The sequence below is a fragment of the Sitodiplosis mosellana genome, unplaced genomic scaffold (genome assembly GCF_009176505.1).
Source record: "Sitodiplosis mosellana isolate CC-2019 unplaced genomic scaffold, AAFC_SMos_1.0 Smas_scaffold_6166, whole genome shotgun sequence".
NCBI classification, from domain to species: domain Eukaryota; kingdom Metazoa; phylum Arthropoda; class Insecta; order Diptera; family Cecidomyiidae; genus Sitodiplosis; species Sitodiplosis mosellana.
The window spans coordinates 3466555-3494358 of record NW_022601407.1 but is presented as its reverse complement, the minus strand read 5'-3'; the positions used below and the strand labels follow the sequence as shown (position 1 = coordinate 3494358).

The 27804-nt window shown below is 36.1% G+C and overlaps 5 protein-coding genes across 13 annotated transcripts; 1 reads left to right on the top strand and 4 right to left on the bottom strand.

Annotated features, from left to right (window-relative positions):
• Positions 1-5075: 5075 nt before the first annotated feature.
• LOC129575067 (tudor domain-containing 6-like) lies at positions 5076-12765 on the bottom strand. Of its 2 annotated transcripts, none has more exons than XM_055457908.1 (7): positions 10676-11119; positions 9961-10147; positions 8530-8778; positions 7938-8416; positions 7629-7773; positions 7345-7563; positions 5076-5734 (listed from the first exon to the last, which is right to left on the bottom strand). In XM_055457908.1, the coding sequence occupies exons 1-7, from the start codon at positions 10969-10971 to the stop codon at positions 5723-5725; spliced, it is 1587 nt and encodes a 528-aa protein (XP_055313883.1). In that variant the 5' UTR covers positions 10972-11119; the 3' UTR covers positions 5076-5722. The 2 variants fall into 2 exon arrangements, with proteins under 2 accessions (XP_055313883.1, XP_055313881.1); XM_055457906.1 differs by lacking the exon at positions 5076-5734 and adding an exon at positions 5768-6467 and having other exon boundaries at positions 10676-12765.
• Positions 11786-17583, bottom strand: LOC129575069 (rho GDP-dissociation inhibitor 1). Of its 7 annotated transcripts, none has more exons than XM_055457916.1 (4): positions 17452-17583; positions 13802-14086; positions 13073-13297; positions 11786-12765 (listed from the first exon to the last, which is right to left on the bottom strand). In XM_055457916.1, exons 2-4 carry the CDS (start codon positions 13986-13988, stop codon positions 12572-12574), a joined length of 606 nt encoding a protein of 201 aa, XP_055313891.1. In that variant the 5' UTR covers positions 13989-14086; positions 17452-17583; the 3' UTR covers positions 11786-12571. The 7 variants fall into 7 exon arrangements, with proteins under 7 accessions (XP_055313891.1, XP_055313887.1, XP_055313885.1 ...); XM_055457912.1 differs by having other exon boundaries at positions 17313-17454; XM_055457910.1 differs by lacking the exon at positions 17452-17583 and adding an exon at positions 16514-17033.
• On the top strand, positions 17444-22936 carry LOC129575066 (histone-lysine N-methyltransferase E(z)). Of its 2 annotated transcripts, XM_055457904.1 has the most exons (8): positions 17797-18304; positions 18399-18532; positions 18813-19449; positions 19619-19779; positions 20057-20071; positions 20996-21096; positions 21351-21671; positions 21818-22936. In XM_055457904.1, exons 1-8 carry the CDS (start codon positions 18174-18176, stop codon positions 22661-22663), a joined length of 2346 nt encoding a protein of 781 aa, XP_055313879.1. In that variant the 5' UTR covers positions 17797-18173; the 3' UTR covers positions 22664-22936. The 2 variants fall into 2 exon arrangements, with proteins under 2 accessions (XP_055313880.1, XP_055313879.1); XM_055457905.1 differs by lacking the exon at positions 20057-20071 and having other exon boundaries at positions 17444-18304.
• On the bottom strand, positions 22774-27724 carry LOC129575070 (chromosome transmission fidelity protein 8 homolog). Its single transcript, XM_055457919.1, has 3 exons — positions 27589-27724; positions 23869-23995; positions 22774-23288 (listed from the first exon to the last, which is right to left on the bottom strand). Exons 1-3 carry the CDS (start codon positions 27606-27608, stop codon positions 22992-22994), a joined length of 444 nt encoding a protein of 147 aa, XP_055313894.1. The 5' UTR covers positions 27609-27724; the 3' UTR covers positions 22774-22991.
• On the bottom strand, positions 24509-27455 carry LOC129575065 (general transcription and DNA repair factor IIH helicase subunit XPB). Its single transcript, XM_055457903.1, has 3 exons — positions 27192-27455; positions 25994-27030; positions 24509-25895 (listed from the first exon to the last, which is right to left on the bottom strand). Exons 1-3 carry the CDS (start codon positions 27265-27267, stop codon positions 24600-24602), a joined length of 2409 nt encoding a protein of 802 aa, XP_055313878.1. The 5' UTR covers positions 27268-27455; the 3' UTR covers positions 24509-24599.
• Positions 27725-27804: the final 80 nt, after the last annotated feature.

Genomic DNA, 27804 nt, shown 5'->3' with positions numbered 1-27804 from the left:
ACATTGCCAAACCACTGGATCCATTGGAAAGGGAATCAATGGGGCTACGAAAAAAAACTCCATATATACTTATTCCCCTTTGACCCCATTGCGGCCCCTAAAAATGGGTTCAAAGTATCAACTTGGACGATTTTGCTGATTGTATGAAGTAATAAAACAAGACAATATTTATTCCGTCAAATAAAAATGCCCATAAATTAAGGGAACTGAAAATCTAAAAAAATGTACAAAAACAATTTGAAATACATTGTATACATATTATACATATATTTTTTTTAATGTCTGCCCACAAAATTTGGCAAAAGCTGTCTGTATCAGACTTAAAAAGGAGGGAAAAACTGCAAAATATCATATCAATTGCTTTAAAAATGAACCCTTTATTTTATAGATATATATTCTTGATAAGCCACCATATTTCCTTATGCTTCTTTTAAGTCCTAAAGATATTTTTATTTGTCTTATGTTTCCTTTATTTATGTTCTTGAATAATTATATAGTTGTCTATGAAAATCTGTTAACAATATTCTATGCAAAATGAACATGTTTATAAAAGACGGTTAATAGAAAAAAGCGGTTGAATGATCTATTCTTAAAATTCGCTTTTTTTTAGCTAAAAATATTTTGGAAGAGAGTAATTGTATCAAAAATACCGTATGATATTCAATTATTTGTTTATTCGCTCAAAAAATGTTTGCCGCATATTCTATCGAAATCCGAAATAGTTGCAACTTTGTTCGTCCGTTTTCGGCAAAGCATTGTCATTTCATCATATCCGTATCAAAACGTGTTTGCATTTTAAACTTGTATTTCTTTATTGCATTATAGTACTTCGTCGTCAGATAGTTTGTCATGATTGAAAATTTGAATCACCGCTTGCGCAACATCTAGTCGCTAAAGTATCGACTTTAGTCGATAATCGTATCGACTGGAAAATGCGTACTGTGACACTTTTTTCTGAAGCGCTTGTGTTTATCAAGCAAAAAGAAGGTCGAACGAAAAAAGGGCGCAGTTCAATCGGAGTTATTGAAATGAGACAAAATCCGCGTGCTAATAATAAACTGAGTCGATTTGACGACAATGTAAAAAAATATACTGAAGTTCACTTTCGACCCAAAAAAATCCATATCAGCACGCGCGCGCACACGGTCATGAGATTTGGCAAAAAAAAATTCGAACCAATCTAAAACAAAATCACCTAAATTGAGCTCGGAATTTATATGAAATTGATACAGATAGAGACACAAAAAAATTTATTCTAGCGTCTTTCTATTCATTTAGTTCCGTGAGATAGCTCAAGAGATTAAGGGATTGAACAGAGTTTTTTACTGGCCGGTCATTCACCGGGTGAGGCAAAAAGGATCGAAAATGGTAAAAGAACGAACTGTGAAATCGGAAGAACAAAAAAACACGGAGAACAATTGAAAGAATTAGAAAAAAAAAGAATTTTAAAAACGATCAAAAAGCGAAAATAAAACATTGAAATACATAAATTTCTTCATGGTCTCCAAACTTGGCACTGACATTGTTTATTTTATATTTGAAGTATAATTTTTCTTTCAAGAATTTCAAATGTAAACCAAATCTGTTCGCAATTTTTTCCCACCCGGGGTGTCAATTTGATTACAAAAAAATGAAGCGAATAAGCAATCTTGAATTCCTAGTTTGTTTATGAAACACTTCACAGTAACAGAAATCAAACCAAATGGTTTACCGGATACACGATTGTAAATCAATTGAATAAAATGTTAATTATTAATTCCATTGAATCGAACGAGCGAGCAAAATTGAGTGTTTGTGTGATGTGAAACTTTTTGTTTTGCATTGTACTGTTGCTGCAGTCACTCTTCACATTTCGTCGGGGATTATTTTTATGTGTTTCGACGAATCAAATGGTTGTCCATTAAATTGTTTATTGTTTTGATGTTTGCTGTTGAGTTGGAGTGTTTTCAAACGGGAAATATGCCCATATTGTTCATACGGTTGTACTCGAAATGATTGCGTCAAAAGAGACAATTTTTTATTGGTTGATTTACAAATTTTCGTCGATATTTGGATTTTGATCAATCATTGTTTCTGTTTGTCGGTGCGATTTTTCCAGAGTTCATCTTTGTTTACGAATTTCATTGTGCCATTGTTGCCACTGTAGTGTACGTCATTTGCAGTAGAAGATGACCCCAAATACAATTTACCACTGTTACCGATGTAATTCACTTTGCCCGAGTTTTCTCCAATTTTCACCCTTGACGAGTTGCCAATCACATCCAAATGTCCTGAATTACTCTTCATATCGATCTTATTGTCGTTGCCAATAATCCGCAAATGAATCTTATTATTGTCGATGGTAATCCTTTTGCTACTCCCAATATATTCGCGTTTTTCCATTTTCACAATCAGATTTTATCCATCAGAATGGTCTGCTGAACTGAGCTCTTTTTATCTAATGCACGTCAACTATTCGACTGTCAACTATAACCAGAATTGCGTCCGTTTATGTATAACACTAGTTAGATATTATCGCAAAGTTTCAACAAAAAAAAAACGAAATGGAAAAGCAAAACTACGCTCTTAGCAATTACACACAATGAGAGGTGTATGAGTGAATTGTCTATGCGGAGACCATTTAGACATATTCGATACAATTAACTCAATTGATAGATAACAAAAGCAGCCGTTTCGCATGTGGCAATTTCAACCTAACGATCGTAAGCACAAGTTCACACAAAAAAAAAAACATGCTCAATCGGTGTTTCCCCGAGATATGTTTGTTCGCTGTTTGTTGTGCTCTTTTCTATCTCATTCATTTCTTTTGTGTCTTTCGTTTCATTCGGCCGATTTTAATCGGACACACTGCTCATTATGCACAGCATTTCTTTAGCGCTAACACCGAAAAAAACAACAACTGAAGATTTGAATGGAATGTTGCCATTCCGAATGAAAAGCTGTTTGTGATTTCAGGTGCACGGCATATTATATTGCGTTTTTTTTTTGCGACAAACCGCCGGAATCATCGATTATGAACGTATGTTGTAATGTTTTTGCGAGACGATAAGTTCCAAACCGCTAAAAATCTTTTTGAATGGACAGTTTAAACTTTTGATTGGAAGCTTGAAAAAAATTGAAATTCAAATTGGAAGATCTTAGTCATTTTATTTGATGATTCAATCCAATTCCATTTGAAGCTAATTTTAGAATTGTCGAAATTGAATCTGTACGATTTGACAACTTAGTATGACTTGTAATTTCATTGATTTTGCGGGAAATGATTCAATTAAAGTCAACTATTATGGGGAATTTCCGTCCTTTTCAACAGACACAACCATAAAATAACTATTGAAACGAATTTTATACAAAAAATATTGTATTATTTATCATTCAAATGGGGTGTTCAGTGAACGGTGCTTAATGGACATAATGGCTCACGGACATAATGGCTGGTTTCTTGACTAGCTCCGGCCAACAAGATATTTTGCCTAAGCCTCGTAAGAATAAAACAAATAACATCAATTTCAATGTATAATTTATTATATTAAAAATGATTTTCAAATGAATTAATCCATTTCAAGCATTATACATTCAGAGCACGGCGTGCTCGCACGCTAACAAATATTTAATAAAAGTATCGGATACAAATTAAGCGTCCGGCTAACAGGCATTGATCTTTTTAATATTCCAACTTATATATTACGATGACCGGTACTGTAAAAATCACATTTCCCTTGTGCACTTTGCCAACGTGACGGTTCGACGGGGAAGATTGTCCAACAATTGACTTTTTTTTAAATATTTTTCTTCATTTTCAAAGATAATAGAGTCAATAGAGTTTCCTAACTATTTTATTGGAAAATAAGGCAAGGATAGCTTTTAAAATTGTTATAAAATCCCGTGATGCAAAGTCGCTATATAGAGAGAAATTTGATGCTAGAAATTAGCGACATCTTTACGTAAAAACATGAATTAATAGTATCATCAGTGGATAACAGTATTGTCGAAAGCACTTCTCATTCGCTACCTTTATTTTATTTTTATTTTTATTTTTATTGATTTATAATGGTGTTGAAAACAGGAAAAATCTCAATAACATTCTTCACCCACTTTATCGCCAACACATAGCAAATGATACACAAATATATTTATTGTTGCACTGAAGCGTTAGATACACTTCTAGTTCGTTAGGGCGACAACTTTATGCGTAGATGGCGTAGTATTTTCTGCATGTACGAACTCAATTTTCAATGCCATCTGCACGATTTTCAACTGAACCGCAAATATTGCATTCCACACGCATATACAATTACAGATTTACCGGCATTAAAAATGTAGTAGGTAGTAGCATTACGTTAACAAAAATTTCCTGTAATGTTATTACAATTGTAATAGCTATTACTTGATCCGTCTGTTACAATATTAACATGTTACCTAACATTAACGGTAAGAAAATTCTGGAAGTGGGTTTTGGTGGATCCTCAAGATTGTTCAAAACCGCTCCTGGTTCTGGAAGGGGATCCTCAGGATGGACCAGGGCATTATCAAACCCAGTCTAATCCATCCTGAAGATCCACCAAAACCCACTTCCAGAATTTTATTACCGTTAATGTTAGGTAACATGTTAATATTGTAACGGACGGGTCAAGTAATAGCTATTTTGTTACACATTACCGGTAATGCTAAATTTTGGCATTAAAATTGTAATAGCATTACTTTGGCTCTTCGTTACGGCAAAATGTAAATCTGTATATATAATTTTGTATTGAATACATAAAAAATACGAAGTGTGAAATTGTAGAGCGCCGTTTATAAACGACAACAAAATTCAGTACTAATTGGTGTGCTTTCGCAACATTTCACAATATGTCGAAATAACTTACAGCTATTTACAGCTGATTTTGCCGTCAATTATGGATGGCGCTCTACAATTGTTCAAAATCTGACAACAAACGGGTGTTGCATCCCTTTTTCGGAGGAATTCCTATTGTCAACATGATCGATACAGTTCTATTGACATTCAGGTTTTCACGGTCAGATGACATTATAACTGAACATCATTTTCTTCATTGAATCATTGTGAATTTAATCTATTTTGTCTTTTCCATGCAAATGTGGTATACTTTATTAATTCGATCGAAGTTTCAAAACAATATTCCGTTTTCAAGTGTCATTTCAATTCTAACCTCAAACTTTTTCTGTGTGATTTCAAAAATACACTTGTGAATTGATTTTGTGTGTGTATTTGCTTCCGTATCAGAGATGACTGAAATGTGCTAAGTTAAAAAGCAATAGTTGATACACCACATTACATAATCCACACTGAATTACTGCATCTCTTCCATTGAAAGCGAATGTAGTTCCACTCTTAATGAACTAGGTGGCATATCAACTATAATCAACCTTAAGCCTACAGTTTTACCATGGAATTAGATGTATTTGGTGCATACGACTTGGTTTTGTTCAAATACGACGGGTTTCAGTGCCTCTGTCGTATGATTGACTATTAAGATGTCATTTGATCGTATTGAATTGAATGGCTCAGAGATTGAATGTTCTTCTCTCTCGATGCTGGTTACTTCCTTTTTGGTGTATGAATCCCCAACGCTTGTATACTCCCTTAAATGGAACCTAACCGGTGTATTATACAGTAACTTTACACATTTTACATCGTTGAAATCATCTGTTATTAATCCAAGCATCTTGTAGGCTTTGTTTGTTATTAATTCAATATTTTGATTCAAAATTTCATCTATTTAAAAAAAAATTGACAAGATCAGTCATCTCTGTATTAAATTTTTTCCCAGTTTTATTTTTCAATTTTTCCTCATGTCCTTCTACAAAATCCATCGTTTCGAATTGAATCCATATTACTTTATATACAGATATGTAGCTACAAACTAGCTATTTGAAAAGTTAATGATTTGCGCTAAGTGATTTCAAAAAAATTCTATTTTTCATACGGACAAAATTCAGTTGTCTTGACATTTCCATTCCTAATATGATTTCATTTTATTTATTTTTTTCTATTCAGCAAATGTCAACCCTACAGATGTTGTAGCTAATTTAGGAAGATGTCAAGTGTCAATTGTCTGAATATCTGTTCATTGTATACACATTCAGTGTAAAGTGCCATTTCATAGGCCAAATAATGATAATTTCATTTGATTTCATTCTTCAATATCATTAATTGATAACTAGTGTATTGGTTCAATACACATTTTCATTCAAATTCATGTTTTCAAAAAGACTTCATGTCAATTATATTGTATATATCTTAAGAGATCCAATTCCCAATTCAAAATAACGTCTTAATCTTATTGATATTCTTTCGGTTTTTGATTCTATGCTCAACAAAAACTTCATGGAACGCACTATGCATTGGATCTGCTCTTCTTCAGTACGGCGTGACCCAAGCGAACCATTTCGTCGTTGACACACATCTTGGTTGAGTCCAATGTGAGTTCCACGATGGCCTTTGATTTCTATAAAAATACAAAAGGTGTGTTTAGTAGAGTAACAATAGCGCCCTTTTGTCCTCATGTGCGAAAAATAAATAGCGGAATGTCGTCGAACTTGGAGTAGGTTTTCAAAGCTCGCTTAAAAAGTTATCTAATCTTTTTTTTTCAACATTTAAGGTACCGATGGAAAGGTAAACTCCAAGGAAAACTTTCTACTGGAGAAAATCTTTCGGGAATTACTTACTAAAATTATTTTAGTAAAATAAGTGATAAAATGAAATGATAACGCCTTTTGTTCCATTTTTATTGAATGTTCATTCATTTGTTCGACTTTGACAAGTGAATTGATTCCGATTTTGATTGTTTTCAACGCTTTGGCTAACGTATTGAAATCAGTCATTTTAAATTCGAGTTTTTGACGGTGTTACCAGATCCAACTAAAAATGTTTAAAAATTGCGATGTTTTCCTTTTGAAAAACCATAAATAAACATTTAAAACACGATATTTAATCATGAAAATGACATTTCTATGCAGAACAAAAAAAACACAATACCCGTCTTGGACGACTTGAGCGTTCCATTTAAGGAAAAAAAACTTGACGTTTTCGCATCATGTTCATGACACGTTGAACACATTCACTTATGGAAATCGACGAAAAGTCCAGCTTTTTTTTATGCAAAGAAACCTTTTTAAAATAATTTCAGACGATATTTTGTTCACAAACAAGGAAAATGTGCATTCAATGAGTGATTCATTTGTAGGAAATGACGTTCGCGAATGCAAATATCCCAGAAATGTCATTCTCCCATACGCCGTCCTCAGTTAGACGACATTCCCTTTCCAAAATGTGAATTTTAAATCCAAAAGTCATTATGATTTCATTTTGAATTTCACACTTACGATGTTGTCAATCTGGAGGATTCTTGCCCACAATTTTTCGCCATCAAGCAAATTGATCAATGCATCAACGCTTTCATTGGTGAATTCTTTTCCCATTGGTTTAATGTTACCCAAGGCACAGCACAACGCAGCTTTTGGAACGCTCCAGAACTGCTTTGGCAGCTTGCGCATTTGGCTGATGTTGATTATTTCGCGACTGCCATGGTCGATGAATGACACCTTTTCGAGAAAAAAAGTCTTTGGTCATTTTTCATTTCAAAAAGAGTGATTCATTTTGTAAATACCCGCAATGACTCTCCCATTTTTGTGTCTAACGGTTCCACACGATGCCACTGGCCCATGTAGTTGACAGCAAAATATTGTTGGTTCGATTCATCTGGTTCGGTCACTTTCAGATCGTCCGAATGGCGGTTACGGCTGTAGAATTCTCTGAAAAATGAAGCAAAATTGTCAATTCATTGATTATATCCGAAATATTATTCGAATTATAGCATGTCAAAATCCGAATGGATTTATCAAGGCCAAAATTAATTCCAATTTTTCCTTTCACTGAAAAAAATCCGATAGTCAAAATTGTCTTCTTGAACACTTACTGCATGTCTTTGTACATTGTGTCGATTTGTTTCTTGTATTTCTCCTGACGAACATGGACCCAGAACTTCAACGGGCTGTTGGCGTCCGAAAGTCGGACTGGAACTGTATCGCCGATATGTAAATCACCCAGAACTCCTTTGATTTCGTTCTGTTCAGTTTCTTCCTCTTCGTCTGAAAACAAAGGGTCGGCCATTCGTTGACGCAATAATTCCACAGACGACGGTGGAACCGGAACTTCTTCTGTGTCCGAAACACCATAATAAAAGCTGCTATCGTCGGTATTGGCTTTGTTCTTTGCCGGGGCTGTCGGTGGTTCGAGGTTGTCCAATTCGTCATCCCATAGGTTCTCGTTGGATGATTCCCATGTTAGTTTTTCAGTCGTTTCTTTTGTGATTGCAGGTGCTGTCAATGCTACGGCGTTACCTTGTGGTGGAGACTTCTGCTGCGGTTGTGGCTGTGTCTGTGCCTGTGCCAATGGCTGTTGATTGGAAAAAATGTGTTAGTATTTTTAAATCCCTTTGATTCTATTTCATCCTTTTCAAAAAATAACAAAATTCTGAAATTCTTTTTGTGTTTCGTTTTCTTTCTTACTTGTGATCCATTTGGTGACAGATTCTTTGATTGAATTTCTTCTTTCTTTGCTTGAATTTTGATGTTAATTTTTTCAAGCTGCGATTTTATTGATGATCTTTTACCGCTCGATGGTGAAGAATCGTTCGATTGTTTTGAGTGTGTATTCAGGTTTCGACCTGGACCGCGTGTGCCGCGTGCACCCATCAAACCTTGCTGTCGCAACAGATAACGTTCTTGACTCTGTTGTAGCCGTTCTTGGATGCTTTTCTGTGAACAAAAAAATCACTTACAGTCAGTCAAAAAAGTATTCGGCCACTTGGATTTTTTTTTCATTTTCAAACAAAAATTGACAACTGATGAAAAGTTTGGCTTTCCCTTTATGACAGTTCTTGATACGAAAATTTTTATTTGTGCATATTATCATGCTAATTCCTTTGAATTACTTCATTTTCAATCTTGTCTATTCGTAAATTTAACGGTATATCACCAAGGATTGAAAATAGTCTAAACTTCATTTGCCTTTCATTTCTAGTTATTGCCAATATTTTGTTAATGGGCAATCAAGTGGTCTCTCTACATGTTGAACTTAGTTAGAAATGGCTAAAACTATATCCAAATGATAGAATAAGACCTAATTCATACTATAACTATCAATTTGGACATAAACCATTTCCAAAGTCTCCGAAAAATGGCCGCTTTCGTGAATGAGGAGCCGCCAAAAACTAGTTGTTGGCCATACTTTCACCGAATTTCCGCAAATTTCGTAGAAAATTTTGATTGATATCTTTCATTTTTGTCTTATACTTATCCTATTTCACGATTATATAGCTCAACATAAATATTTATCACAAAAAATTCTTTTCCAGTGGCGCTAGATCTTCGATTGGCCGGTGCTACTACCATTCGGCCAAATTTCACCCTGCAGCTGACACATTGATATTTGAAAACTCGTGAAATGGCTTGAAATCACTGTAAATATTAGTAATTCATCGTTTTGCAGCGTCTATGTTGATACTTCATAGAAAATTTTGTAGAAATTCTCAAATGAATCGGTTTGGCCGAATACTTTTTTTGCACACAATTTCGACCTCTCGATAAACATGGCTACAGAAAAGGCAAAAATCATGTTGAATATTTCCGGAATTGGCCTGAATTTATAAGAACAGATTATAAACTTAACAAATAGATAGAAAATAGTTCGGTTTTTATATCACGAAAGAAACCAAAAATAATTTTTTTTTCAAGTTGCCGAATACTTTTTTGTCTGACTGTATGTTATTGTACATTTATTCTCTAAATATAGTATATCGGTATCAAATCGGTTGTCAATAACAATCAATAGTGCATTGGAACTTGTATTCACACTCTTGTATTCAGAACATCTTGTATCCACACTCTTTCTCTAAATGTTTCATCTGCAGCACAATAGTAGCAACCGAAAAAACTAACCTGTTGGAAATGTGATGATAAACCGTTGTTTGTGTTTGCGAATGGTTTGTATTGTACCAAATGCGGCATCGACGGTGAGCGGTTTCGTGTCACCGGTGAGCGGCGTCGTGTCGTCGGTGCTTGATGTGCCCGTGACGTTGTTGCCTGTTGCGAAGCGTGTGCACTGTTGTTGTTGCCATTGTACGCACTGTTAACGAATATCGAAAAACAAAATGGTTTGCATTTACAATTTCATTGCATGGAAACATCACATTTGATGCATGTCAAAAAATGTCCAATTCTTTTTCTCATTTTTATTTAAATCCTATATAAGCCTCTGTCATATTATGTGAGCAACACGCACTGAGCATTGTCAATGCGATCAGTTGTTGCTAAAAACCTTCTTGTTCATTTGTTTCCGAAGAAAATAAAATCAGTGTTCGTTTTTTATCTAACAACACCAACTGGCCAATGTGTGCAAACAAAACTGTTCATTCTTATGTTTCGACCGTAAAACAAATAAAATGTCGCAACGATGCACATTGCGTCGCTTTAGCAGTGAATGTGTTCTTTGAAATGTTGTTTACATGAAAACCAAAGATAGAAAACGAATGACAACATTCAGTGGGGAAACCATGCTATGTTATATGATTCTGAGCAATGCGTATACAAAATGAACCAATGAGATCGACTTCAACGTCGAAATAAGCAATTTACTACGTATGTTCGTTCTTACCGTGGTCTCGGTTTCTTGTTGTTGTTTTCTTCTTTCTTCAACTTCAGAATATGATCCGACTTTCCATTGGCAATGGGGTAAAGAATCTGTTGCATGTCGCCATATTCAATTCGAATGTTCTCCGACAGTTCTTCTTCCAAAAAGGTGAGCAATGAATGGTAACCGAATTCAGCAAAAGGAATTTTTTGTGATTCCATTCCTTCGTATGCTTTGTTGAATATATCGGCAGCAATACCGTTTGGATAGAGATTCATGAGCGAAATAATCACGCGCTTAATGTCGCTCAAATCGGCCATTTTGTGTCTTTGTGTTTATTTTTCACTTATTTTCCCAATTCTTTAACTTTTCAGCTAATTTCCTTCCGAATAAATCGAAAATTTAATGTTTTTTCATGGAAATTCGTTGTTATTGCAAACTCTTTCATTCAACTGTCACTCTCGCTCTAAACTGTGATCGCAGTTTGACAGACACAAGGGTCCGATACAGCACAATGTCAGGGTTACACAGTGAGGTTATGTCATAAGTATAAAAACGCAGTTACGATTCGAAACATACTTACCGATATTTAAATCAAATTTGGCATTTTTCCATCTTTTTTTTAACAACATCCAGATTTTTTTTCTTCTGTTTGGCGGTATTGACATTTTCTGCACAGATATTTTCTGTTCCCGCATAAAATCATGCATTGGAATTTTGCGATTCAATTCATTTTTTCTTCTTCACCTGCTGCCAAAACGTTTCGTTCACATCACAAATTTCTTTACCAAAACAAATCTTCTGGAGGCTAAACCCACAGCAAACACATTGACAAGGAAATCAAACAGCGCATTTTATCAAATTGTAATTGCTTAAAGTTCGAGAAAATGTTTTATTTGCGATTTCGAAAAAAAAAGTTTGTATAAAATATTCAATAGAGCGAAAATGCGGGATGAGCAATGGATCGAACATCGAACATTAGACGATAGAAAAAATGGTGTGGAGTGAATGGATAATTTCAAAAGGTCCTTTTTTGCTCATTCAATGTGGCATGAATGTATATAGCTAAGCTATTGCAATGTGATTTGTTTAATTTTGGTGTCCATTCGGATGCACAGTCAAAAAATATATATATTTCCATTGATAATAATCATTGTATTTTTCTTTCATTTTCAAATGTTTTTACCCACTACTTGTAAATTGGTTTTGACTTATCAAAAAAAAAAGAGAAAACAAAGAAACATTTAATTTAGAAGACACAAAAATGAATTACGAATAATGAATCGGTTGATTTTTTTAGAGCAATATTTGATTGTTTCAAGCGATATTAAAGGCATATTATTACACAACATAATTGATTTTTTTTATTCCATAATTTTTTTTTTGTCTGTTCTTGTTGAATATTCCTCGGAAAAAAAATTCACGGTTCATAATTTGTTGTTTTGTTTTATATCGACATATCGGAAGAACAATCCTCAATTGGGAGAAAGTGAATTGCCGACGAGCGCGCGCGCGTTGCCCATTTTTAGAGCTCAACCGGCAAAAATGGCAAGCCGTCATCGATTTGGTTCACATTCAATATACATTTTACAATAATAATATTTAATACTCATGTTGCTTTTTTGTTTCTTGTTAAAGATAATTTCTTGGTCTCTGGTGTTGATGATATTGTTTTTTTTTTGTTGTTTTCATTTTGTTGCTTGTATGTGTTCGATTGTTTGCTGTTGTTCATTCAAATGGCTTAAGAATAATTAATTATTTATATATCAATATTAAGTAGCGGAATTCTAGTTGGATAGATTTTTTTTTTCTTGTTTTGTTGTTGTTCTTGTTGTTTTTATTCCGAATAGGTCCTGCAATAAAATGCTTGAAAAATCCACATTTCATCGAAAGCCGTGAAGCGCGTTGAACCACCACTCTTTACCAGTCCTCTTTGATTTCGAATTTCCAGTCCCATTTGAGGTGCTCATTTTTATCGTCATCCGTGAACAGTGATGTGACCGAATACGTTCCACGTGTCATCATACCAGATGGAGCCTCCTCGAATGGCGTCGTGTAACTTTGGATTTCTGCCTTTGGCGGATACGAACCCACCATATGTGTCATTTTATCAACTGCAACGAGGAAATGGAAATTAGACATTTGAAGCTAAACATTTAACAAATCAAAATCGTCTCAGTGAGCAAGCTTTGTTGAACCCACCAACATGAATCGTTACATTTAAGCTCTTTTCAGCTCGACTTGTTACCAAGTACGGCTTGATTCATTACCAAATTGTCAGTTCAACAAAGTTCGACTTGGCTAAGTGCTGGATTGAACAGATTCAGGCTGACTGGATCTTTTTTCCAACAAAGCCTGTTGCCAACGATCGATGATAATATTGAACGAGGAAACTTCAATCAAAAATATGCCTCAACTCACCTGGCACTAGCATTCGATAGGTTTTTTGCACATATTTCAAACCGTGCACAATTTCGCGCTGCACTATGAAGTCAATGCGAATTTTATACTGAACACCCTCTTTGATTGTGAATACTTGCTTCTTCAATTTGGATATATCGCCCGACAAGTCTAATTCCATATCATCTCGTCCGGGCACACAAAGTGCCAGCTTCTTAACAATTACTTTACGTGGATCATTTGGATCTATGGTTTAGAAGAAGAAGAAAAATTAAACAAAATTAAAAATTGCACTGTTCAGTGTATGACAACATTGAAATGATAAGATAAATTGCAATAAAATGGAATTTGTTGATTATTATCTTTCAAGGCAATTTTCAGCGGAATTATGATTTGTTGTCGATTTTCTATAACATTCCATTCCAAGAGACAAACCTTCGGTTGTTATTTTTGTTGTTCAAATGTTTCATTCACATTTTTTCTTATAAATTTATTTTTTTTCTCAATTTTCTTTCTACTAAAGAATAATCTATTTATCAATGGTTTTTTTTTTTAAAATGCATCGTCAATTAACTTATAGTGATTATAGTGAGCCATTTTCTTTCATCACTCAGCCTCTTATTTCCCCATCCGATTCGTTCAAAACACTCCCTCTTTAACAACAACAATTCAGTAAATTGAATTTACGGTTGTTTTCAACATTTTGTCCTACAATCAAATTCAAAAAAAAAATTGTGGTCACACACTTACCGACTATAATTGTCTCGGATTGAGCGGCTCCCAGCAATGCTTCCTTGTATTTGCGTAAGCTTTCATCCTCTTGATCGGCGGCAACAATTTCTTCGATGGTTTTTTGTGGTGGTGGTTGGTAGCTTGATTCAACTTCAACGCCGTTATCATTTTCATTTTCTACATTAATTTCCTTGTCGTTTGACATATTTGCTGAATTTGTTCGGTTCTTTCTTTTCTAACTACGGTTGATTTAACCAAAAATTTGAATCTTTCTTTGCCAAAAGATGTGGATTTTTAATAGAGCTGTAAGTAAGAGAAAAAGATTATTGTTGAAAAACAAAAACGGTCTGTTTTAAGTTGGAATTTCGTATGATTGGCTTAATGTGTCAAAAATGGTCTTGGGAGTTGGTTTCTAATGGTTTATTTCCGTGAATTTTGTTTTTTCATTGGTGCTCGGTTAATGTTTGTGTATGTTTTAGGAAATAATTTATGTGTTTGAGTCATGATTTGCATGTAAATAAAAAGGCGGCGTTCCCCGAAGGGAAATAAAATGTCTAAATTTCCACGGGTATACAGTACATTTGGTGATTTTATATGAGAAATGCTCACGCATTATTCGCGCGCGACAAAAGTCGAAGAAAAAAAAGTGTCGAGCGAAACAACGAAAAACGCAGTGATTCACTTAAATTCTACTTAATTTCATATTATATTTTTATCCAACTTTTTTTTTTCATCGTGTTCATATATATATGTTTGCATGCACGCACACATTCGTTTGTTTAGCTTTCTCGCTCGCTTATATGATTAAAACAGATATTCCACACAGTTGGAGTGTATAAACAGAGAAATGCGTTCACAACAACAATGACAATATAGCTTGGCGACGATGATAACATTCTTATTTTCTGTTGTAGAAAACGATATGTAATTTTTTTAAAATCATTTTTCGGCTTTTGTTCATTTTTTTCATTCTCGTCCAATTGATATGACTAGCAAAATCATTTCAAGTGTTATGAATTGTGACGAAAGACGAACAAAAAAAAAACGTGATTTTTCATCGAAGCGTTCGTCACCCACTCAAAATGCGGAACGATTTTTGATTCATACAAAGTGCGATGGTTTTTCTGTTTGAATTTCGATCAAGGAAAAAACAAAATGAAACACAACCGCATGAAATACCCGCAAAATCTCTTGTAAATGAATAGCTCATGACAAATACAAATAATATGAGCTTGTTGTTTTGTGGCGATTAGTCATCATATCACAAGTGAGTGAAGGAGAGAGAGACGATACACACATCGAGACTTCGATCGAATGCATAGCGACGAGATTTAATCACACACAAAATCAACAGAAGAAGAAGAAGAAGAAGAAAAAAAAATGAATTGAAATGCAAAACGAAACGACTAATCATTATGGGATGTAATGAGAAGCTTGAAAATGAGCGCTGAAGATAGAACTTCAATTACACCAAATTGAACGGAATAAACGAGCCGAAATAACCCCCAGTTGCTAGTTTTAGTTTGACAGATTGCTGCGACATCGACATCACTTCGTTCTTTTTCTTCTTTGAATTAGATGGAGTTTTTGAAATGCGGTTTACTCTGATTAGCCGCCGCATTATTCATTGTTGTTGTTGTTATTTTTTCGGTGTCTATTATTTGTCACGATTATGCTTCACATATCACATACACACACACACACACACTCGGCCACTCTCTCACTTCAACTTAATTTGTTTAATTGAAGTCAAATCAATTATTGTTTTGCTGCGATGTGTTCATTTCATTAGGCCGATTTAGGAGTAGAAAGAAAACAACAACAACACCACACATAGTGAGAGAATGCAAAGCCACACGGTCCAAAACTAGCCGCCATAACAACAACAACAAAAACACCATCATCATCGACACCCGGGTGCAACTGTTTGGTGCTCTATGACTGACTGTGTGAGTGAGTGAGTGTGTGTACGAAAGCCAGTTCGATGAATTCGAACTAATTAAAATGATTTTGCATGAACTTCTATGTCACCGATTTGCACCCGTAACGTATTAAATGTGCATAAAATATGCAGTAAAAATCCTTTGACGCTATTAAGATCAAAGCCATTTTGCGAAACCGTTCGCATGGAACAATGAAACACGTTTCTTTATTATCATTTAAAACTTGGAACATAAAACGCCTAGTCAGCAACGAAAAAAAAACAAGAAGAAGGACAATTTTGTCGTCGCCGTTTGTCGATAATCTTCGAAATTTTCTTCACCCAGCCACCAAACGCACTTGATCGTGTAAATGTTCTGGATTTGTTTTGGGTTCGTCTATTGTTTTTTTTTCAATGACAATTCTTTGCTTTGATACGTTGTTAATTCGCAGTTTTACGTCGCAAACAGACAAATTTGATCGCAACACAATTTAAATTTAAAAAAAAGTCAATTGTTTATTTTCTTGTCGTCGATACTCTACTCGCTTACTCGCTCTGTTTTTTTTTTGTTACGATAAGCAAAACCGGATAAACCCTTTGTCGAACGATCCAACGCGTATGTGTATTACAACACAGCTACACTTTTTTTTTCTTTTCGCATTTATTTCTGCCCAAATTTCGAAGCACAATGTTTAGACGAACAAATAAAAAATTACTTTAACCAAAATTTCCTCTCTTGTATAGAAGAAAAAAAAACACCGACAAACAAAAGAAAAGACAAACAAATAGAAAAACTGTATCAAACTAACCGTGAGAGATGAGCAACAAGCGTAATGAATATACGAAAAATTGTGAACACTTTGTGCAAAATACCACACAATTCGATGATGCAGAAATATTGCGATCTGTATGCGATTTTAATATTTACTCTCGCGATGTTCGTTCGCTGCTACAGAAAAAAAAATTTCTTCTTCTGTTTCTCTTTCGTATTCTTTCTTTTGCTCCCTCTCGCTTTTTTTTTGCTCCCAAATAAGTGTTGTGTCTTTCTTTCGGCTTCAAAGTTTTTTTTTCGGACAGTCTTATTCTCTGTCGCTCTTTCTTTTATCTCTGGATATGGCGTGTGTTATACACCGCGAAGACACCAAAACTGTTCGCCTTTTTGTTCGCTCTCTTTCTCTGTCTGTTGTATGTTTTTTTTTTTATTCTCTTTGTTTCGTTCCGTATTTTGGAATCAAAGTGGCTACATGTATATATAAGACCGATACACACAATGCCTGCTACTGCTGCGACTGCTAATTGTCGCATGTACATGTGTGAAAATGCAATGTTTTTTTGTATTCTCAATTTTTGGCAACTGTCAACAGAGACAGAGAAAGAGAGCGAGAGTTCATGTTCGAAATGCCTTCAAGAGGGCGATAGTTAAAAAAAATTTGATTCTTTATGCAAATGCAAATTTTTTCGTCATGAAATTTCACCGAAATGATAAACAACAACAACAACAACAATGACAACGAAGACAGTGTGATTTTGAAATGTGGTCTTACAAACGAACGAACGAACGACAAAAAATTCCATTGAGCTGAAATATTCTAATTTGGATTGACTTACGAATGCCGGTTGTTTTCAACCAATTTCAACACCAAAATATATAGTCACAAAATACACTTTGTCGGGATTTGGAAGAGAAAAAAAAATCGATCGACGAATTTTTTCTCGTTTTTAACACAATTTTATTACAAAAAATTACCCAAACGAACAAACGAAACCGAAACGGAACAATTGAAATTCTTAAATGTATTCTACGAACTGTGGATACGTACGTATTTGAGTCAGTGAGAGAGTGAACCGAATCGAGCAACGATGACAGGCTGCCTCTTACAAACACATGCACCAACACATACACATTCAGGCGACAGCCAAACAAAGACCAATCACACTCGAACGCATGCACTACGACTCACACACGCACACACACACAGAGCGCGCATATGTCGGTGAGTTTCGAATAACAACAACCATTACCTACGCCCAGTTTTATGTGTGTGTGCACGCCGTCACACTCAACAATCCATACAGTCTGAGCACACACAGTCAAACACAAATGTCATTTGTGTAGTTGCATTTATTTGCGGGAAAATATTCAACGAAAGACGCTTATTATTTTTTTTTGTGTTCATCTCGTATAGTCGACCGCACACCGATTCAATTCTCACAAATAGAAACAACCACGTTTGGATGTCGACCATTCGATTGTAGTACAATTTTTTCTCTCGACAATTGTTGTTTCTTTCCTTTAAGTTTAGTTTAGTTTTAACACATCAATATAGCACTGAATGAACGGAACCGTTCGGTGGTGATTATTCGTGCTGTTTGTTTTCTTTGTCCTTTGGTTTTAGTTGAAATTTTTATCACATTTTCGGAAAAACAATTGAGTGCGACTAGTTTAGTTTTGGTGCGATAATTGAAAAAATGGCATCGAAAAATAATGGTAAAGTTGGTGTTGACTGGAAGAAAAAAGTCAAATCGGAATACACATTGATTTGCAAACAAAAGCGACATAAACGTGCCGATGAAGCCAAAATGGCATGGAACCAGAACCGGTAAGTTTTGAAATCGAAAGTGAATCGCTCGGCCGTGTTGTGTATGCATGCGAATTGAAGCGAGAACTACAGTTATTTTTCTCTTTCTCTATAGTATGAACATCAAAATCTTCAACGAGGATGATCAAACTGAGTGGAACTCATCGGTTTTAATGTGGGAATCAAAAGTTGTTGATCCGCCGCATGTCAATTCCATGAAACGAGCCGAAGTCACATCATTTATCGATGGTAAGTAGTATATACGAACACCATTTTTTTCCAATTTTTCCGCTTGATCAGCAATTCGTTTGATTTTGGGTCTGTTGAAATTTGCATCGTTTATTTTTTGAAAGTCAGTTTCCTATTGGCACTGAATGTAAATAACAGTAAAAATGTTTATACAAAATGCTTAATTGAAACGAGATAAAGAAGTTGGCTCGAAATGAAGCAAAGAGTTCAATGATTTCTGAGGATGAATATTTCAATATATTTCGAAACGGTTGGATAATGTGATACTTTGGATTTTTAGGTAGTGTTCAGCGTAAACCGATTCGTTCAATACCGGCTGTTACGCCGATCCCGACAATGTACATGTGGGCACCGACCCAACAAAATTTCATGGTCGAAGATGAAACGGAACTCCACAATATTCCATACATGGGTGATGAGGTGCTTGACAAAGACGGCACATTCATCGAAGAACTCATTAAGAACTATGATGGTCGCGTTCATGGGGACAAAGACAATGGTTATTTGGACGATACATCGTTCATTGAATTGGTGAATGCGTTACTAAATTATCAAGAGCCAAGCAGCAAAGATAATGCCGATAGCCGAGATAATTCGATGCGTGAACTACGCGGTCGACCATCGATCAGCGGTAGCACTGATGATAAGAATACAAAGTACACCAAAATCAAAGGACAAGGTACACCAAAATCAAAGAATGATTCACTGTTGCCACCACCACCGGCACCAGGTGCAGACACAGCTATGGACATCGATGAAGTAGCCAAATCATCCACACCGAGAGAGTCCACCTCATCAGCGGTGAAAGATGAAAATACCGATTGTAATGATAAAAAACCATTCCCGTGCTGGGGCATCTTCGAAGCAATCAGCGAACAGTTCCCAGACAAAGGCACTGCCGACGAACTGCGCGAGAAGTAAGCTATGAGTTTTTTTTACATTTTTCATTAACAAATTGTTGGATTTTGTCCGAGTTTTCTATTTGCTGTTGGAATTGAATTTCGCCTAGTTACTAGCCACCATCACTAGCCCAGTTATTACTTTCAATGCATTTATTAAATAATCTTTTCACATTTTCATCAACAGATACATAGAGTTAACGGAACGCATTGATCCAGATCGCCCACCAGAATGTACGCCAAACATCGATGGGCCAAAAGCGGAAAATGTATCACGTGAACAGACGTTACATTCATACCACACACTATTCTGTCGACGGTGTTTCAAATATGACTGCTTCTTGCATCGTAAGTTCGATTTTCTCTATCTCTCTTCCCCCGTCTTCAGGGTAGCTTAGTCGATTGTCGTTTGCTTTTGCCAGCAACGTTGTTTTTTTCTCGTTTGTTGGACGTCGTCACGTCGTTTTATTCTTTGCAGTGTGTAAATAAACTGAACCAATTTTTTTATATCTCTTTCTTCACCATATATTTTGTTTTTCGCTTCATTCGAAAATTGTGCGTTCTTTTTGTGTTTGATGTCTCGACAAACACATTCGCACATGCCAAACCGAATATAAATCAACAGGCCACCAACTTCATGGTGAGTTTTATTGACGCAGAATTTAACCATTTGCACCAATATATTTCTCTTCAGTTTCAACGCAATTCTCTTAATTTTTATTTTCTCCTGTTTTTCATCAATTCTTTCATACTTGTTTTTGTTTCGTTCAGATTTCGTTTTTCATTTGTTTTTCGACAATCTGTTTTCTTTGTTTTAATTATTGTTCTATTTTTCGCACAAACTTTCAAAATTACGTTCGCTTTTTGCTCACACAAAAACCAAACGCTGACAAAATCGCGGCATTGGAATGATAACATAACCTCTCATTCACATTTCATCGGACACATTTCCATTGTCACAGTATTTTTCATGCAAATTTTATCATTCTTCCATTAAAATAATTGGTCATCAACATGCAGATTCAATTCAAAGATGCAATACATGGGATATAATGTTTAGAATTGAATTTATTTTTGGGTTTGAACTCCTTACTCTACGAAACTCTTCTATTTTGTCGTCAGGATTTTTTTTGACTGATAACATCAGCCTGATATCAAGCATAAGAATGCTCAAGTTGGAAATAAGGCTTTCTTCATATGACCTCGTACACACATTGAAATTCATTCATTTACCAGACCGTAATAGACGAATAGACATTCTTAAATCATAACACACACAGAAATAATATCAATCAGCTTGATTCAATACACTAACTTCATCCGTTTTTATCACGTTGACCGAACTGCCTTTGAATTTCTACCATTTTTTATTAACACATTATCATTTTGTATTCATTATTTTTGATGAGTCTGTTTTTTCTTCAAGTGCATTTTAATTGTTTTTTTTTTAATGTCAATTTTTGATTTCATGCACTTTTTTCCGGTTGAACGAATCATTTTGATTCGTTTGAATTGAATAATAAAATTAAATTCTGAGATAATATTCTATTGTCCATTGAAATAGGGCTGCAAGCATGTCATCCGGGACCGAATTTGAGCAGACGTCGTTTCATGGATTTGAAACCATTCAGCGAACCATGCAGTACCACATGTTATATGCTTTTGGTTAGTATAATATCGCATAAAAGTCATACTAAGACTTATGTATCCGTTGGTGACAGTATCACCGTGACACCAGTTACAATCATTCGTCATTCAGTATTGTTTTTCTGATTCGAACCATACGAAGAGGAAAATGTACTGTTTTTTTCGCTTCCGATTCATAAAAGTTTCAATGGAACTGTCATTCATTCAAATTGGTGTGATATGATCCAAATAAGCTCTTCTAACCTCTAAATCGCTAATTATATCTGAAATAGGATGGAATGAAGGAGAAACTAGCCGCAAACAAAACGAAAACCCCGCCGATGGACTCGGGTAATGAAGCCAGTTCGGAAGACAGCAATGATAGCAATAGCAGCGATAGCAAAGATTTCACTGCTCCAGCAACGAAAGATGGTCCATCCGTATCGACAACGAACACAGACGATATGTCATCGTTGGTCGAATTATTGTGCTCCAAAAACGAGGATTGTGAATGGACGGGATCAGATCAATCACTGTTTCGTGCTTTGCATAAAGTCTTTTTAAATAATTACTGTGTAATTGCTCAAACGATGCTCACGAAAACATGTCAACAGGTAAGCAGTGGCCACTGGCCATTGGATTTTGTGTGACATTTTCTTATATAAAAACAATCAAAAGAAGACTTTTTTTTCAATTTAAAAGCGGTATTTTTCTTTATTCCTACTCAATTTCACTAATCTCAACCACGCATCTTCTGCAGGTATATGAATTCTGCCAGAAAGAGATTGCCGACTTGCCACCAGAGGATGTGTCGCTCGATTATACACCGCCACGCAAGAAGAAAAAGTATCGGCAGAAACAATGGTTGACTCACTGCCGAAAATTTTTCCCATTGCGAAAGGATTCGGTATCGAATCACGTATACAATTTCTCACCATGTGATCACCAAGGGCCTTGCGATGATTCGTGCACGTGCATCCAAACGCAAAATTTCTGTGAGAAATTCTGCAATTGCAGTGGTGATTGTCAGAATCGGTTTCCAGGTTGTCGGTGCAAGGCACAATGTAACACAAAGCAATGTCCATGCTACTTGGCTGTGCGCGAATGTGATCCAGATCTCTGTCAAACGTGCGGTGCGGATCAATTCAATTTGACAAAGATCACATGCAAAAATGTTAGTGTTCAACGTGGTCTGCACAAGCATTTGCTGATGGCGCCGTCTGACGTGGCCGGTTGGGGCATATTCCTAAAGGACAGCGCACAGAAGAACGAATTCATATCGGAGTATTGCGGCGAGATTATCTCACAAGAGGAGGCCGATCGACGAGGCAAAGTTTACGATAAATACATGTGCAGTTTTCTATTCAATTTGAATAACGATTTTGTCGTTGATGCCACACGCAAAGGCAACAAAATTCGATTTGCAAATCATTCAATTAACCCGAACTGCTACGCCAAGGTGATGATGGTGAATGGTGATCATCGCATCGGTATTTTTGCCAAAAGAGCGATCCAACCAGGAGAAGAGCTGTTCTTCGACTATCGATACGGTCCAACGGAACAACTCAAATTCGTTGGCATCGAACGAGAAATGGAATTTTTATAAATCATCATCTACACCCCCCGCACGCACCCAATGTGTGCGCACTCAGTTTTGAGTTTATTTTTCAGTACCCATACAGGAAATCAAAACATACAAACACACTCAGCATTAAATCTGATATCGAATTCATTTACCTTTATTTACTTTAACTTAACTTATAACAATCGTTCATTTTTTTTTCTCGAGTACAGTATATTCAGAAAAGTTGTGCTTTTGTGCATTTGGGTTTTCTCTCCCATCAAAATAAATACAAAGTTACTCATTTGAAGAATGAAATTGTGTTTTTCTTTTGCTTAATAAAATCTTAAGATTGGAATTGTGTATTTATAGCTTAGACGGTTTTAGCAACGTTGGCAATGATCGGTTTTGGTCGTGTTTTAAACACCAACTTCTTGCGGACGATTGCTCGGACACGGTATTCGGTCGTTGTTTGACTTTTATGCTCAATGGCAATGGTGGAGTCCAGAACGGTTCGATTGGCTGTGGTGTCAAGGTTCGCCGTTTGATTCAAATCCATCTCTTCAATCTCTGCGGCGTCGGCATCACGAACCACCTTTTCCAATACGGCAAATGGCTTCTCCATTTTGTGCTCTTTTCCATGCAGAATGTGATGACCGATTATTAAAATCTATTTTAAAATGATACGAAAGAAAGATGGGTAAAAATGATTTGAATTTTGTGAAATGGGTAAGTCCTAATAATAGATGAACTAATGTCAACTCCTATAGATTGGAATTAGTTTCGATGTTCATCGATAGAAATAGAAAAATATTTGAATTTCATATCTTTCTTACATTAAGAGATTATACATATCAACTATACTCTCTTAATATGGAAACTCTTACGGAGACATACTTCATCTCTTTCAAAGAGGAATACGAAAGCAGAAATAGACACAAATTGCCAGTACTTAAACGAGATGTTAAACACAATTCTCTATAATTAATATATGCGGTTGAAATTCGATCAACTCTGTGCTTGTGTAATACTATTTAATCAATATTCAAAACGGTATATCGATTTTCTGCAAATTCTATATTTATTTCTCTTTTTACATGTTATTTAAAACCTTCGGTTTCTTTATAAATTAACATGTGTAAACATTTATCAATAGATAGCCGCTCACGTCGAACTTCATATTACTTGCAGACCGCAACTACCACAAGTTGTGGTAATCATAAGTTCATTCATAAGAAATAAATACCTACCGGTTGCCCATATTTATCGTAATTCAAATCACCGATAAATTGGTTATCCATCATTTCTTCGCCGCGCACTTCCAAATCACCTTGTAGCTCCACGATGCCCCATTCTTGCAATCCGCTATCGCTTTTCCTGTGAATTGATCAATCAAATTCAAAAACAGTGTTCGCAATTGAAAATTGAATTATCAAAAGGACATTATTGTGAAAGAAAATAGTTAGAACAGATGTGTTTCATGACAGTTTCATAACATATCTTCCATATGGATATGATGTGATAACCATTGAATAAAAACAGTGCAATTGTTTGAATAAACTTAATTTTAATCAAAAGACTGAAACATTGATTGAAAGAATGAAAATAATCGGAAAAGACGTAGGTAGAAAACATTTTTCGGAGAAAATCCCAAGCAAATCGATTCACAGGAACAATATAATAAAAAACAAAGAAAATTTTCATTCAACTTTTGACAGAATTGGAATTTTGTCAAACAAATGGACAAATTCTCAGCAAAATGAAGTGAATTTCCTTCAGAAGAGAAAAAAATCCTCAAAAAGGGTCATAAAAGTCAACACAATCTCCACAGGAACTAATTCAACATCTGAAAACCTAATAAATTATTTTCCTTTACAAAAACCCATTTCATTTCACATTTTTTTGCAGATTTTTTTTGTCCAAATTTATTTCATGTAAAAAGGTCAACAAATGAGCATTCGTACAAAAGATAAAAAAAAATTTATCCTCGGAATTTCTTAAACAATGGATGAACGTTGTGAGCGGCTTTACGTCTTTGTTCATAGTAAACGGCATCGTCGCCGCCAGAAACCGAGCTCAACCCGCCAGTTCTCTTGACACCACCGCGATTGGCAAATCCACCTTCGCCCGGTAGTCGTTCGTCTTCACAATCAATGTCTGACGCTTGAAGCACTTGTTGTAGTAGATGTCCTTGTTCTTCTCGTGATTTGTAGAACAAATCAGGATCATTATCCATGCCAGACAAATGTGTGATCACTTTGTAGCTGTAGCCTTGATTCACCAAGAATCGTTGACGTTTACGTGAGTAGTTCATTTCCATTGTGTCTTGTGAAACGAGCGTATAAAAGAAGGCGTTGTATTCTTCGGCAACGGCTCCCTTTTTCGCACGCAAAATACGACCCAAACGCTGTGCCTCTTGACGCCGTGAACCGCCGTGCGATGAGATTTGGATGAGTACATTTGCTTCGGGCAAATCGAAACTGGTGTCAGCCACTTTACTCACAAAGATTGTGTTTACTTTGGGATTGAATTTGAAGTTTTGCAATATTTGGATACGTTCATTCTGCGATGTGGGACCATAAATGTACGGTTTGTTCATTTTGATGGCGTAATGTTTCAACGCGAACACATTATCACTGAACACAATGGTTTTGTCGCCACGTTGCTCATGGTATTTGATGAGAAACTGTGTGGCACGGAATTTTGACGGGTTCATCACATACAGCAATAGTTTTTTGGATGTTTTTGTCGTGAGATATTCATTGTAGAATTCGGGGCTCATAGGGCACCAAACTTCAGCGCACTGCACACGTGCAATGAAGCCTTTCTTCTGCAATTCCAACCAGTTGGCTTCGTACAGCTTGGGACCGATCAAGAAATTCAAATCGGCAATCTTATCATCTTCACGCAGCAGTGTGGCCGTGAGACCGAGTTTGCAGTGACTCTGAACGATGGTCAATACTCGACGGAACATCTTTGCCGGAATGGTGTGTACTTCGTCCAGAACCATAATACCCCATTCTTGTTCTTGAAGCCAACGCATCGTTTGTTCCGCTTCCCAGGAACGTTTTTGTGTGTGCGTTATCATTGAATAAGTTGTAACTAAAATACCACAGCCCATTGGTTTGTCTTTTGCATCAGATGTGAACCGGCAAATCATGCTGTCATCAGCCGTTGACCACATTTTAAATTGTTGTTTCCATTGTTCGACCGAAACGCCGGAGTTGCAGAGCACAAGGGCTCGCTTGCGTACCGTACAGCATGCAGTAACGCCAACCTGAAAACAGAAGAACCGGAAGAGAAGAGGGAAATTTAGTTGAATAAAAACAGAAAAACACCACGAAATCCTTCAGAAAGAGTCGCTTTGGAACTCACCAGTGATTTTCCCGCACCGCATGGCAATACAATCACACCAGATCGAGCACGTCCGTTGCCAAACATTTTACGCAAGCTTTTCTCTTGATATGGCCGAAGAACAGCGGCTGGTTTCAGATCTATATTGATATCTGGATTAACCGTATCATTTCGAAAGTCATATTCGGCCAGCAGTGGATGTTCAATTTCGATGCATCGTTTTTGTAATACTTCAATTTTTTCCTGGTTCACCTCAAATGACACAGTATTTAGGTTAAGATTTTCTTCGTCATCTTCGTTGTCAATTTTATCGTAGAAATTGGTGATATCGTCTGGAACAACGGTGGCGCCGTCCACCGGTGCATTTGATTTGTCAATCTCAGTTTGCCCAGGTGCTGCCGCACCGCTTTGTGCATTTTGATTGAACAAATTGGTTTTGGTTTTATCCGCTGCACTGACAATAAATCCATCGCCTTCTTCTTTTTCGCTGCGTTTCAATCGGCAGCTTTGAACAACGGGATCTTTTAGAATTTTCTGCAGGATTTCCGGATGTGGACTTTCGACAAAATATTTATTGTGCTTTAGCACCAATTTTACTTTACCGTACGACAGTGTGCACAGTTGTATGAATTCGATGATACCTTGTGGTATTGACGTTTTGCTGAGCCGCTTCAAGTATTCGATAATATCATTTGTTTGCAATCCAACTGAAACAGCCGCATACAAACTGTACGCCGTAAGTTTGTACTCGTGAATGTGTTCCGGCCGACACACTGGCTCCGAGATGGCGATCAAAAAGTCATGAGCATGTTTGTAAACGGGTGAAAATGATTCCAAAAAGATGTGACCGTTTGGTGCGACCCAAAGTGGTCGTGATGCATGATCAATTTTCAATTCCATTTGCGATCGATAATCTTTTGCACCATATTCATCTTCATTCACCGATTCATCATATTTTTCGGCATTTTTTGCTGCTGCAGCTGGTATACCACCGTCTTCATCGAAATTACCTTGCGAACTGTCATCATCGACGTACACATCGGTTTGATACTTTTTATCTACGCACCAGAGAAAGTGATTTGGATTAGAATAAACCAACTTTAATGCGTGAACAAGCACTTGGATCGAATTGAATTCAAAACCAAGCCCTTGAATTTATGTGTAAATTGGGCAAACATCTTATCCAAGCGGCTTATAACATGGAAAATGGAAAACTTACCATATTTTGATGATGCAGCTAAACTAGCAGCCTTCGATGAGTCGGACTTTTTTGAGAATTTCTTTGGTGGTGCCATTTTAATTCACAAAACAAATGCTTACGTTCAAAAGTGAATGCAATAAAATACTGAGAAAATTCGTTGCATGAATTTCATTTGGTGCGATTAGCTGTTTTTTTGTCGAATTTCTTGCAGCTAAACAACAAAACGCCACCAGTCTCTGTGAAAAAGCAGCGAATTTCACAATACACAAATGACGTTTGATGCAAACCTAACCTCAATGTTATGGAGAACAACAGAAAAAAAACCCGACACACAATCCAATGAAATCGATTTGCTTTGTGATTTTCTTCAGCGAAACCCCGATGGAAATTGATTAAAAGGCTATGGACTACTTACGTTTTCACTAAAATCGGCATTTTCCACTGGGAATCTGGCGACGAAAATTAAAATTGGAAAATGTTGAATTGTGTAGCAAAACAATGACACGAATTGGAATTTCGGCGCCAAAACAATAACATTGACTGGTTGCGATGTGTTGAAAATGAATCGATGTTATTGAGGGGCGGTTTACACGTGCCATTGGTGTTGTGACAAGCCATCGAGTGTGCGAAA

What these genes read in the sequence shown, in the direction of transcription:
- LOC129575067 (XM_055457906.1), bottom strand. Translation starts at nt 10,971, where the DNA reads ATGGCCGATTTGAGCGACATTAAGCGCGTGATTATTTCGCTCATGAAT. An exon ending in AACAAGAAACCGAGACCACG is followed by an intron (nt 10,148 to 10,675) that starts GTAAGAACGAAC and finishes ATTCGTTAACAG; the next exon opens with TGCGTACAATGGCAACAACA. An exon ending in TGTCACCAAATGGATCACAA is followed by an intron (nt 8,417 to 8,529) that starts GTAAGAAAGAAA and finishes TCCAATCAACAG; the next exon opens with CCATTGGCACAGGCACAGAC.
- LOC129575069 (XM_055457916.1), bottom strand. Translation starts at nt 13,988, where the DNA reads ATGTCAAACGACAAGGAAATTAATGTAGAAAATGAAAATGATAACGGC. An exon ending in ATCCGAGACAATTATAGTCG is followed by an intron (nt 13,298 to 13,801) that starts GTAAGTGTGTGA and finishes TCTAAACCATAG; the next exon opens with ATCCAAATGATCCACGTAAA. An exon ending in CTATCGAATGCTAGTGCCAG is followed by an intron (nt 12,766 to 13,072) that starts GTGAGTTGAGGC and finishes TCCTCGTTGCAG; the next exon opens with TTGATAAAATGACACATATG.
- LOC129575066 (XM_055457904.1), top strand. Translation starts at nt 18,174, where the DNA reads ATGGCATCGAAAAATAATGGTAAAGTTGGTGTTGACTGGAAGAAAAAA. An exon ending in CCACATGTTATATGCTTTTG is followed by an intron (nt 21,097 to 21,350) that starts GTTAGTATAATA and finishes TATCTGAAATAG; the next exon opens with GATGGAATGAAGGAGAAACT. An exon ending in TCACGAAAACATGTCAACAG is followed by an intron (nt 21,672 to 21,817) that starts GTAAGCAGTGGC and finishes CATCTTCTGCAG; the next exon opens with GTATATGAATTCTGCCAGAA.
- LOC129575065 (XM_055457903.1), bottom strand. Translation starts at nt 27,267, where the DNA reads ATGGCACCACCAAAGAAATTCTCAAAAAAGTCCGACTCATCGAAGGCT. An exon ending in AGCTGCATCATCAAAATATG is followed by an intron (nt 27,031 to 27,191) that starts GTAAGTTTTCCA and finishes TCTGGTGCGTAG; the next exon opens with ATAAAAAGTATCAAACCGAT. An exon ending in GCGGTGCGGGAAAATCACTG is followed by an intron (nt 25,896 to 25,993) that starts GTGAGTTCCAAA and finishes TTCTGTTTTCAG; the next exon opens with GTTGGCGTTACTGCATGCTG.
- LOC129575070 (XM_055457919.1), bottom strand. Translation starts at nt 27,608, where the DNA reads ATGCCGATTTTAGTGAAAAC. An exon ending in ATGCCGATTTTAGTGAAAAC is followed by an intron (nt 23,996 to 27,588) that starts GTAAGTAGTCCA and finishes ATCAATTCACAG; the next exon opens with GAAAAGCGATAGCGGATTGC. An exon ending in ACGATAAATATGGGCAACCG is followed by an intron (nt 23,289 to 23,868) that starts GTAGGTATTTAT and finishes ATTTTAAAATAG; the next exon opens with ATTTTAATAATCGGTCATCA.